The sequence below is a fragment of the Adelges cooleyi genome, unplaced genomic scaffold, assembly GCF_023614345.1.
Source record: "Adelges cooleyi isolate 19-005CV unplaced genomic scaffold, UGA_ACOO_1.1 ACOO_flye_CR_arks_rails_tigmint_CR_PRNA_31, whole genome shotgun sequence".
NCBI classification, from domain to species: Eukaryota; Metazoa; Arthropoda; class Insecta; order Hemiptera; family Adelgidae; genus Adelges; species Adelges cooleyi.
Window position 1 is genome coordinate 70487 of NW_026095981.1, and position 13321 is coordinate 83807.

General features: G+C 29.9%; 2 protein-coding genes across 3 annotated transcripts in view; one reads left to right on the top strand and one right to left on the bottom strand.

The window, feature by feature from the left end:
• Positions 1–13321, top strand: part of LOC126839950 (uncharacterized) — a 71590-nt gene that overhangs the window by 38621 nt on the left and 19648 nt on the right. Inside the window, exon 2 of one of the 2 annotated variants that reach the window (XM_050575420.1) lies at positions 2488–2698. The exons of the other annotated variant lie outside the window; for it this stretch is intronic. Within the exon in view, the coding sequence (XP_050431377.1) occupies positions 2488–2619 (132 nt within the window). The 3' untranslated portion in view covers positions 2620–2698. Of the gene's footprint in view, positions 1–2487; positions 2699–13321 lie in introns of those variants that run through there. 2 annotated transcript variants of the gene reach the window in all.
• LOC126839948 (phosphoglycerate kinase-like) lies at positions 4578–9519 on the bottom strand. Its single transcript, XM_050575418.1, has 7 exons — positions 9387–9519; positions 7301–7504; positions 5555–5899; positions 5333–5471; positions 5010–5269; positions 4712–4911; positions 4578–4627 (listed from the first exon to the last, which is right to left on the bottom strand). Exons 1-7 carry the CDS (start codon positions 9446–9448, stop codon positions 4587–4589), a joined length of 1251 nt encoding a protein of 416 aa, XP_050431375.1. The 5' UTR covers positions 9449–9519; the 3' UTR covers positions 4578–4586.

Consider the following 13321-nt stretch of genomic DNA (forward strand, 5'->3'; position numbering starts at 1 on the left):
TCTGATTTTATCTATTCTGTTGTATTATCTATGATCATTTTATTATGTGGAGCCTATGACCGTGAGAACCTGTGACCGAATTTTTTTTTTTAAATAGAGCGCTTATTAGTTAAATAAGTGACAAATTTTAAAAATCTATTTACAATTACTCACAAATTTATTATTTAGGGAGGCTGGGGAAAATTTTGAAAACGATGTAGAGGGGCGAAAAATAAGTTACAAATTTAAAAAACGTGGTTACAATCACTTTAAAATTACTTATAATTGTTTTGGATCTATTTTGATAATATAAGGGAGCTAACTTAACACACGTCACGGACACAGCAAAAAATGTATATGTTTTCAAAGTGTTGACGAATACGTTTTAGTTATGTCATTAAGACGTTTTGACGCCAAACTTTTGGATGTTTTTCTCAAATTTTAAAGGGGCGAGATGAAATTTTTAAATATTTGTCTTTATAAATACAATCCGTGTATGATTTCTGATCTGCAAACATGATACATGAAGTAATTGGTTCAAAAATATTTCAAATAAAGCCCAGGTTTTATCTGTAGCTAAACTACGCCCTATATACCTAGTTGTTGGGTATAGCTATGGTATTTACTATAATTTTGAAATCAATATATTATTCGAATTTGACAAGAAACTCGCCTGGTCTAAAAACGGCGTCAAGTGTAGACAATTTAGCTACATGAAAGAATAGCGTGCTTCGTTTGGGCATCTGCCCACATATTTCACTTTTTAATAAATCATTAAATAGTTTTTTCGACTGAGTTTTTGACTATAAAAAATTTCAATTAATCAACTTAACTTAGTATTCAGGGGAATCGATAGTAAGACATTTTTTTTTGTTTGGTCGCATACCTAATCAATTTTTGTAGATGAAACACTATAATTATTATACAAACAAAGCAGGATATTATTTTTATTATGTTTTCTTATTGTTTTCGGTTCGCGTCCACGTGAAATGTCTGAAAGGACTAGAACTGAGTACACGTGTACGATGATTTGAAAATGTGCTATACTTAAACGAAATAAGCTTAAATTTTTTTTTATTGAATTCAAAATAATTTGGTATACTCATTAAAAATCAATAATACGTTAGATATAAAGATATTCGATAAATATGTAAATCTCCCAGAGATATAAAACGTTCAAATATTCATGTTCAATTGCATTGTTTTACTTTTAAATCACATTAAAAAAAAAAATTGTCAATAATGGCTTTTTCAGGTATAACTCTTATTGCTGTGTAGGCAATTTCAACTATTATTGTAGAGCCAATTTTGCAAACTACATCAGTTTAAACTTTGGAATTGGGCTTCAGACAGCCGTTAAGTTTCACCTAATAACATTCAAAAGTCAAATTTCAAAAAAATCAAAGGCGGCTAGAAAATCAAGGGTTCCAAACTTTTTAAACATCCATATATATATATATATATATATATATATATAGATATAAATCATTTCTTAAAAAACTTTTGACGTCTCCGAACACCTGCTCTACGTTCCGTCCCCACTATGCCCCGATCGCACTGTGCTGTTTTTTTTTTCTAATTATATCTAGTGTGTACAAATTAAACAGCAACTGTGCACATTTCAAAGAGCTAGTATATCAAACGTAAGGCAAACAAAAAATTTGACGTATCAATTAAAGTTTTAGTAATTACAATTGTCCCGAGCAAACAATTAGTACGTGTCTTTTGCCTTTGCTCGGAGGACTGTCGTGGCAGACTGACGTGGCAGAAATCGAGTTAATCCAGACAGTTTGATTTTTGTAGACCATGTAGGTAATATTTGTTTTATAAATAAAAAAAAGAAGTCGGCGCTAAAACGGTTTTACCATGGAAAAAAATGTTATTGTTAAGTTTTTAATCGCGTTAGCCGTTTTAAAGGACGTGACTCGGTGTAACGGTAGACTGTCTGCGGCCGAAGTAAATCATGTCAACTACATGAGTAGACTAGAACATTGGCAAGACATGTGGTTTCACAAGGTCAAAACTTTCGGTCCTTACTGGACATGGAAACGCAGATTGTCTACATCCAACGTCCAATTCGGGCCAATAGACAAGTTGAAAACCATACCCTTCATGATGGGATGCGGTTACGGACAGAAATTAAACGATTTCCTCAGATTAATGGCCCACACGATCGACGAGTGTAACAGCATTTCACCGAAGTTTGTCGCCGACGATTGTTGGAGTAAGCTGAGAAGAAGTGTTGCAACAGGTGCGTCCGTCATGTCACTCTTGGTAAGCGTGTTCAGGCTACTCCATGCTTTTGACAAAAAGGTCGTTGCTAGTCCGTTTTTCGAGCCTATGGAGAGGATTCGACTATTTCTCAAAATAGACGGGCTTAACTGGCCAATCATGTTCTATGCGCATTCCTTGGAGATCATTTTGATCACTGACTGTAAACCTGAACACAGCGTGGTCAATACAGAGAAATTAGCGGCTGAATATAGAAATTTAAATACCATGATTAACCTTTACGATTATTATGTAAGTACACTGGATTCTTACACCGGATATATAAGCGAGCACTTGCGCCGCCTTGGTTTTCAATACGACGAGGACACAGAAGAAACTTTTTATACAACTCCTGTTCTAAATGAATAATACTACCAAAATTCAGTAATAAGAAAACGCAGACTAGACAACGTTTTACATGTGTTTTTCATACAAAAATGGTAAACTCGTTATAAAAATACATAAAATATGCCACGTTTGTTATACCTCATTAGTATAACTCGCGTTACATTACATTTTTTTTTTCCAATAATACAAAATCAATTGTAATAATTATTTTTAGATTTATTAATTTAAGTGTTTTTAATAAATGTAATAAATATAAAAAATGTGTATAGTATGTATTTTCATTGACTTTGTAATTTCTTCATTAAAACTTCATTCACTAAAATCCTTCAAGACATCCGTAAGATCTTGAACACCATCCATGTACATGATAAAATCATTCAAAGGAATTTCCGTACATTCTTTTTGAAATGGCGACATTTGGACATATACTAAGCAATTCTTGAACGTATTTTCTACAGCCTGACATTTATTAACAGTTGAATTCCAAAAAAACTCAGATTATAAAGTTTAAATACATATATGTAACAGTGGCAACACTGTTGAGTGGTCTTCTAGTATCAGACTACATTATAATATACTGTCACTTAATGTGTACTATGATAAAATATTTTCCTCATAATCCTTTGTTCATTATTATTATTATGGGGTATTTGTTATTTGTTATTAAAAATTGTGTATTGTTATTAATAAAGAATTCGTTTAGTGTATAGTGAAAATCGGTTATCTTATTAATTACATTGAAGAAACAGATTTACATATTATATACCTAAACATAACATTAACTTAGTATTATTAGTTCAATAACTAGGACTCTATTTAGTTAGGTAGTTAATTTATTTTTTGAACTATCACAGCATCCTTGAAAGCGATTTTAAAATGTTTTTTCATCTCTACAAGTTTAAGCAGACTGAAAATAACTTGCTTAATTTTGGTTTTAGAAAAAAAGCACCCATTATAAAATTAAAAGAAAACAATATTCCCGAGGGCAAAACGGTGCGTTTTTTTTTCATTATTCCAAGTATAACGCTCAATACATAGTTTAGAAATAACGACTATTTTAACATTTTTAAATGACTGTAACTTTTTAAAATATGATTTTTTTTTTAAAAAAACACCGTCTTGCCCTCCGGAATATTGTTTTCTTTTAATTTTATAATGAGTGCTTTAACTCTAAAACCAAAATTAAGCGAGTTATTTTCAGTTTGCGTAAACATGTTTTTGAAAATCGCCGGTGCGACGCCCTCTTCATTATTATTTTTAATCGCACCAAGTTCTAATAAAATTATAAATATAAATTCATAAAACAACAATTTACACCTAATGTCTTCATAATATAATATACTGAAAATACTTGTAATTTGTATATGTATTTTTTGTTAATGATAATTTATTTAGTTGATTACTTTATATTATAGTTAATAATAATATTATAAATAATTTAAAAATATACATAATTAAGTATATGCTAATTTTAAATGAACTATGGTTTATAATTTGTAAGATACATATATTTAATTAAATGTTGAATACATAATAGTTATTTGGTTTATCCTTAGATGTAGATATAAATTACATTTCCAAACATCACTATTGTACTAAGCATCGGATTAAATATTATTCAGCAATGCAAGAAAATAACATTTGTTTAAACTGTTAAATGAATGAAGGAAGTAACACTTGTTGTCTAAGAAAAATAACTGTGAAACAAGGAGTACGTTTATTATACGTTTATTCATTTCAAATCCTTATAACTTAAAATATTCAGAGACCATGTTAAGTATAGAACGGTAAATCTTATATTGTTATCATATTTTTTCTAATAATTTTTTAGCAGAAAATACAGTTAGTAAGTAACAAGCAAATCTTGAATTTTCACACTGGCTAAACATTTGGCACATTACACCATAATTTAAAAGACTATAATTTAAATTAAAGATTCTAGATAAGTTATATGACTAGAGACAATAATTTTGTAGTATGAAAATTATTTATGCGGGGGACAATGCTGCAATACCTGGTAACACTTTTCCTGTAAATAAAAATACAATAACAAAATTCAAAAAGGTTTTTATATTTTAAAATTAAACTAACTGAAAGTAAATATTACACATACCTTCAAGTAATTCAAGGCCAGCACCGCCTCCCGTACTGACATGACTTAATTGGCTTTCAGTGCCCCATTTAGCTGCGCAAGTAGCTGTATCATCATCACAAATAATAGATACAGTACCATTTGCGGTCGCCTTTACGACTGCATCCATTACAGACTTTGTACCGGCTGTAAACTTTTCAAATTCAATGGCTCCAACAGGTCTATAATGGAATATAGGGAATACAAATATTTATTTTATTATAATTACTTTATTAAATAGTGTAATTGGAATAATTAAAAATAAATCTAATAAATTTACCCGTGCCATACAATAAATTTAGCACGAGCAATTGGCTCGGCAAACAATTTCCGAGATTTCGGTCCACAATCTAAGCCCATCCATCCTTTGGGTACGCCTCCTCCAGTAATAGATGCTAAACCAGTATTTGCATCTTCAGCGAATTTATCAGCGGTAACAAAATCGACGGGTAAGTGAACTTTAATGTTGCGAAATAATGCTTTATATATAAACTTGTTAATAAGGTTTGCCCCAGTTTCGTCGTAAAGAGAATTTCCAATCTAAAAAAATGCATACAATATCTGTTCACCGAATAACTTTATTTTATAAAATTTACTTCTTACTTCCATGTCATTTGCTTGTTTCAAGAAAGTATATGCCATACCCCCACCAATTATCATCTCATCGACTTTGCCAAGTAAACGTTCAATGAGCCAAATCTTATCAGTAACTTTGGGCCCTCCTAATATTGCCAAGATCGGTCTGAAATTAATTGGAAATGTTAATACAACTTTAAAACGATATCAGAAATAATCAATAAATTAAAATGGATAAATTGTTTTTACCTTTCGGGATTATCCAAAGCCTTGGCAAAATATGTCATCTCTTTATTTAACAAAAATCCCGCAGCCCGCTTTTCAAATCCTTCAGCAAGCATAGAACTATGAGGTTTATGCGCAGTACCAAAAGCATCATTAACGTATACGTCACCCAATTTCCGCAATGACTCTCTGAATTCTTTAACTTTTCCTTTGTCGGCTTTCACTCTTTCACCAGCTTCGTTCACACATTTTCCCTCTTCTTCAATATGGAACCGGAGATTCTCCAAAAGAAAAACAGTACCTGGAGCTGGATCAGCGCAAGCTTGTTCAACATCCGCCCCAACACAATCGGGCAAAAATGTAACATTCCTAAAGTATACAAATATTTAAGTTATTTTATGAAACATGTATTGAATTTAATCGCTTTTTGTTTTTTACGAAATATTTGTCCACGTCGTTTTCGAGGATTGTAGAAAGGGATGATTTGCTATAGAAAGAAAGGTAAATAAAGAATGAACTTTTAAAACATTTCAAGATGACAGGAATAATGAAATAATAGAAACAAACAAATTTAAGAGAAATGTAAATTATCACATATTTCGTGTAACATAAAACAATTTAGCAATGACAGACATGCTGTCGCTTATATAAAAAAATATTAGGTACTATACTAAACTAATAATATATTAGATATACCTTTGACCACCATATTATATTGTACACTGTTTTTTAAGCAATTAAAATTCCTACCATCCCCGCTTTGAAAGTATTGCTTGAACACCTTTCCTATGGGATGGTCGCCACTAAATTTGAATGGTTCTTTTTAAGTTGTAAATCATATCAGCTTACCAATAGCGGATAAGTCGCCAGAGACTTAACAAATAAACACATTTTTTTAAAAAAAAATTGTTGAACTACATTTACATGAATTAAACATTTTAAATAAAACAGATTTGACAGTAAAGTTGACTTAAATATTTTAACTTTTTCATAAGTGTTATTTCTGTATAATGTAGTCATTTATTTTTAAAGTTTTATTTACATTTTGTTATTTTGTTTAAACCATTTTAATCTGCATATAGGGCGTTTATTGTAAAAGTGGTGTAACTCCAAATTTTCAAAATATACATATTTTTGCTTACCTAATGGAGTCACATTTAGTGACTCCAATAAATGTAAAACTAAATAAAAAATAGTAAACGCTGAATGAATATTTCTATTGTTTTTCATACACATTAATTTACAAAAAGCTCACTGTTTCAATATACAATTACAATGAACGACACATATGAAAATGTAGTTGTCAGAGGTGTACTCAATTTCATGTGTAGTTAAAAACACTGTTATCTATAAATTCAGATTCGTATGTTGACATCTGTGTACGCGTGTATTAATGTATGTGAAACCGTGTTTTATACACTTAGATAAATTAATAAAATGAAATAAATAAACTCCCGAATTTTTAGTATATACTACATAGAATATAATATATAATTTAATACAAGGATATTTGAACATTGACTGTACAAACTTTAAATACACGTGTATTTAAAATACATGGATCTTAAACGGTCCTGGTTCAGCTTAGCTAATTCACAGGTACACTAGTATGTTTAAATACATTACAAATCGTGAGCTCTAGTAGTTATAGCCAGAAATTGGCATAATCAAGTTTAATAATTAAGAAAAATATATACTAAACCCTGTAAAACTATTAACTAAAGATTATGCAGATTTATGTAAATTTATATAAATAGTTGCATATTTTACTTGTTGAGAAGTTTTTCGAGTTCCTCAGCCACTGGTTTTAAAGAATACTTAGCAGTTGGAAAGCCATCTGGACTGTCAAGATGTGACATTAGAACCAAAGACTTAGCACCATTATCAATAGCATATTTAATGGTGTCCAAAGCAGCAACAATACGTTGATTGTTAGTTATTTCGCCATCCTTTAAAGGAACATTGAAATCAACTCTAAAAAAAAAAACCTATTCATTAGTAATTATACATTTTTAGCTCAATTTATTTTGCTTGCGTGTAATTTTAAATGATTTTTTAAGCATTTACATTTAAATAAATAAGATAAATTGAAACATCAAATTAAAATTTTACAGCCAAAATAACAAAAATAATTTGTATTAAAATACATTTTTATTTTTCGCAAAGAAAATCATATTTTAAGGTTAGCCTATGCTGGTCCGTTTTTAAAACGTTAATATCCCCCTGCCCAACATTTCAACACATTATGTTTTAAGTCATAATATATTATCTAAAATAGATTTATAAATTGTATAATAGAAAAATTATGGTTGCTGGCTGCTATGTAAAGCAATGAATAAAAAACAAAGGCATACCAAAAAATTTTATCAAGGAGGAAGTTACAAACGGATTGATTTAACTGTAACAAAATTACGTTTGTTAAAATTGTTTTTTTCTAAATATAAATAAATAAATCGAAAAAACTAAAACATATATTTTACATAATAGGTATGTAATATTAAAAATAGGCAATACTTAAAAGATAAACTCTAAAAATAGTAATAACTACATTTATTTATGAATTATTATTTATAGGCAGGTCCACACATATGTATGCGGCTTTTGCCGCCTGGCATGTATGTGTGGACACATGAAATTATTCATGAAAATTAATTTTTATATTTATAAATACAGGTTTACACTTTTTATGTTTATTTTAATACTAAATACATTTTCCTACATAAATTCAACTTTTAAAAATCCAGAATAAACGTAGAGGCATATTGGGGCGGGGGAGGTTACAGGTCTATAAGAATTATTATAACTGAATGTGATAAAATCACTTTGAAATAAACGCTTTGATACGAATCTGTAATGATGGAATTATAAATATTGATAAAAAGTATTGTTTTGACATAATGTGCTAAAAAATGTACTTGTAGTATAAAGAGGGATACAATTAGGGAAGACTGTCTATAATAATATACTACCGTTGTTACCCATACTTGATTCACTCACCTATAGAAACCTAGAAATTTACAACAAAATGTAATTTTCCGCTTTTTTTTTTTGGTTTTCCTTTATCAAAAAACTTTGACTATATATTTTTGGGAAGATTATTATGTTATAGCCCTGTTCTAGATCTACCTTCAGACTAATTCGCAGAACTTAATTTCATAAAACTTCGCTTAAAAAAGCGAAATATAAAAAAGTTCCATTCCTTCTAGGGGAAAAGGGTTTATGGTATTCGTTTGGTCCGAAGTATTGTGTTCCAAAAATATTCCATACAGATTTGGATATAATTCGACTTTTTTTAAAAAGTTATAGCGTGGCATAATTTTAAGTTGAAAATTATATTTAAGTATTTCCTCGAATATGAAAGGGAACGGGTGAACTTTTTTACTTCTGACCCACCAAAGTACTGATTGCTAGTGCATAGAGTTGCCACGCAGTTGAGGTTCACCGATCAATTTCAGAGCCTGCCGCCCAGGGGGCCGCAGTAGTCTCGCGTAACAATATTCTTAAAGTTCAAGTAGCTGTAACTTCTGAACAGAGGACTCCGCCCAATTTCCGACTTCAGATTTGTAATCAGCGCGAAAAAACATTATGATGTGACATAAAAAAAGGGTGTCCGATAAAGTAAAATTGGTTCCGATCATTTAAACATTTTCCATGTAACAAAAAAAAAGCGACTACCTGCTGTGCCCCTGAGCAAAATGCTGTAAACACGTGCAACTAACAAACAATTTACTTAATAAAACTTGACAAAATGCATTTGGTATGAAAATATACTCAGACGGTTGTCCGAGCTTCTAAATTCCATCCTACTCCAAACGAAACAACAATAATAATTATTATAATTTGAATTTAAAAGTACCTTATCAATACGCGTTTGTCCGCCACATCCAAATTCTCGATACTAAGTTTTTTCAATGTCATTTCCGTAGATTAATGAAGAAACAGCAAAACAATATTCTTTTAATCCAAGACGCAGTATCTCAGAACATGAACTGACGGGCGGTGGTTGTGGAATAAGCTGGATAATATAATGCTGGGCCCTGGAAGCTGTGACCTGGATTGATGGGCAGGGGGAAGCGGGAAGACGTTAAAATCAATAACCGGCGCAATCGCAATGCCCGTCAACATACGATTCGGCCATGTACATTTGCCCGGAGGTCCGAGTCCGATAATATCGATTGTAATTTCTATCGATTAATACACTTTTTAACACGTTACCATTTACCGTTTAAATTTTAATAATAATTTATACGAATTTCGTATTGCGAAGTAAGTCATATTAGAATTAATACTGCTGATGACAGTTCTCACGTCTTACCAGTTTGGCTTATCATTTAAGAACGGTTCAGCCTGCTATTCAGGGGTGACATTTCAGTTTTGACATTTTCATGTCTTAGCTCTGGCACATAACCGAAACAAAATCAGCCATTTTTCAGCCGAGTCTGCAACCACGATAGAACATTTTCATGTCTCGTTGAAGTACCGAATACATTTAGATTAGTTGTGGAATTATAATAAAAAAAAATTGTAGTGTTTATTATCTGGCCAAGAGTAACTTAACATAGAGAATTAAACTATTTTGAATTTATTATTCATTTCTATTTTGAACGTTGAACGTACGACATATCTCTTATCTCATATCAGATAACAGCGGAACAGATTAACATTCGAAATGGATCCGAAATGGTCTTTCCGATAATTCCACCGTTCATTCACAAAGATAAATATTTTTTCCAAAACACTCAAACACAAAACAGTAATAACACAAATTGTATAAATCTGCATACCTATTACCTATTACCTATTACCATACCTATACTTGTTAGTCAGTTCGGGCGGTTAATTATTACTAAATGTAGGTAGTTGCATAAAAAACAGATAATTTACGGCCAATAAAAATCAAGGGTGGGGCAAATGCCCGCGCCTGCCCCCCCCCCCAAATGACGCCACTGCTACTATTGAAATATTATTATTTATTGGTGAGAACGGTGATCATTGTTCAATATTATCGTATCGTAATAAAAATCGAAATCATTGTATTTAAATTAAAAACGTATTAAAATAAAAATAATAAATATTATATTTTGTTGATGATTTAATGTGGGGATTGAAAGTAATCGGGTAAAAGGAGTTTTATATAAGCAATAATTAAGAAAAAGAGGGTTTCTGTGAATTTCGACCATGTCAATTTATTAACAGACTAGAGCTTCCGGTGTTGCTTACTTGGGTTGCTACCGCTTTTACAAAATTGTATGAACTACCAATGTCCAGTTTCTTATCAGCGGGCGGAATTCGTATTGATAACTGATAAGGACGGCAGGTCTCCGATTGTTTTGGCACTCGCTCGGCGCCGTCGCTTCGCTTTGCCAACTAAAAATATCCTAGGTTTGTAGCCTACAGTCTAAGAAGAGGTTACAGGTTTAAAATTAGATTTAAGTAAAGTTTTTTTAAAAAGTTTAAGAGACTTGATAAGAGCTGGCCATTGGGAAAAATTTGTAGCAAATATTTTGATGTTTGGTTATTCGAGTGTCCGGCGGTGATTATAAAAACGGTCAAAGAGTACAGAATGATAAACAGTTAAATAAAATAACTTTTAAGTGTTTAGATCTGGACAGTTACATAATAATAATAATAATAATAATATTCAGTGCATTAAATACCTATATTGTTTGATACTTTTCCAGAGACATATTATAAATGTAATATATAAATTTATATTCACATTCATGTCTTTTTAATTAGACCATGAAGGGTAAAAATCCATATATTGATATTTTTTTTAGATGGCTAACCAACAATTCATCCTACTAAATGATAATAATTAAAAATATTAAAATAATTGTGTTTTTCATTATGTAGTATCAATCAAAAAAATTTTTTGCAAAATCAATAGTTTTAACTTTCTTAGGATGGAGCATTCGCCGAATAACTTAAATTATACTTCTGTAAATAATAAAATAGTAAATTAAATGTCGATGTTGAATTTCAATATACATTTTTAAATGCATTGTTCTGATTTTGGCTATTTTTATTCAGTGCTTCAGATATTATAATATTACCTAATCATTTAGTTAAATGAAAAATTAGTTTCAATAAAAATGATTTGAAATTGATATCTTATTTTTATGCTTTAATAATGCCCAATGTCTGAAATCACACTACACAAAACAACAAAATAGTCAATATTAATAAGTGTCTAATTTAGTTCAAGCACATGAACAGAAGCTCAAAAAAAAAATATATATATACTTATAATATATAAATAATAAACATTAAACAGTAAGAAAAAATATATGTTCAGACAATTATTAGCTTTTTTTTTAGCGTGAATTATTGATTTCCACATAGCTTACCTACAATGTCTGAATTTTCCAAAGTTAAAATATTAAAACAACAAATTAAGTCAAAACATAATTTTAAAAACCCCAAACAGATGGGTACTCGATAGTGATCATATATATTTATATTGGTAAATCATCCTACTAAATGAAATAATTAAAGTATTCAAATAATGCCAATTTAAAAATGTGACATAATATATTATTAAAAATAAATATATAAAAAAAACTATAGTAACTTTTATTCTATGTAGTGATCATAATTGTACTTATATGTATTTATTTAACAAATATTATTCAAACTATATGGAAATGGAGCTATAAACGTATGACGCTTATGGCAATGTTATTTGGAAAAAACAACAGATTATCTAAAAACACCCAAGGCTGATTAAACTTTTTGTTAGCCGTAAACTAATTTGGTTCTCGTTGCATGAAAATATTGTCTATTATTTCATATATCCCTGATATATTTCGAACACAATGAATCAAAATGTTAAATATTTTATTTAATTTGAATAACAAGGGGATTAAGTTACTCTCTGAAAAATACAAAGTTGGACTAATTAAAACTATGGTTAATATAACGGCACAATACATTTCTAGTTGGAATGAGTTATTAAAAATTTGATCCAAATTAAAATACGCTTATTATGGGGGCTCAATATATTTCTAGTTCAAAAAACTAAGTACAATCGGTTCTAAAATCATTTAGTTAAGTCAACTAGAAATTAATCGTGTTTCTACATTAAATGTATTTTTCATTTGCACCAGCAAATAATTTATTCTGCACAGGAGGGTGGTATACAAATAAATAATAAAGATATATCATGTTATTGTTTTATGGTGAACACAGATGATTCATTAAATAAACAACACTATTTTTTTCTATTTTAATTCTGATTTTTATATTGCCTTTTTTTAACATTTACAATTACTTAATTCGGATATTTATGTCAAATAAATATAACATACATTATTTAACATATATTATTCAAACTATATGGAAACTGAGCTATTAACGTATGACGCAAATGGCAATGTTATTTGGAAAAAAACCACAGTTTATCCAAAAAACCCAAGGCCGATTAAACAATTCGTTAGCTGTAAACAACTTTGGTTATCGTTGCATAAAACTATTATCCAATATTTCAAATATTCCTGATATTTTTCAAACACAATGAAACGAAATGTTAGGGATTAAGTTACCCTCTGAAAAATACAAAATTGGTCCCACTCTAACTATGGTTAATATAACGGCACAATACATTTTAGTTGGACTGAGTGTTTAAAAATTTGGTTTAAATTAAAATACGCTTAATATATTATATATTATTTAACCTATAAACTAAGATAATTAAAATACCCTCTGAAAAAAGTTGGTCAAACTACAACTATGGTGACTAAAAGGGCACAATATATTTCTAGTTCAAAACACTAAATACAATCGATTCTA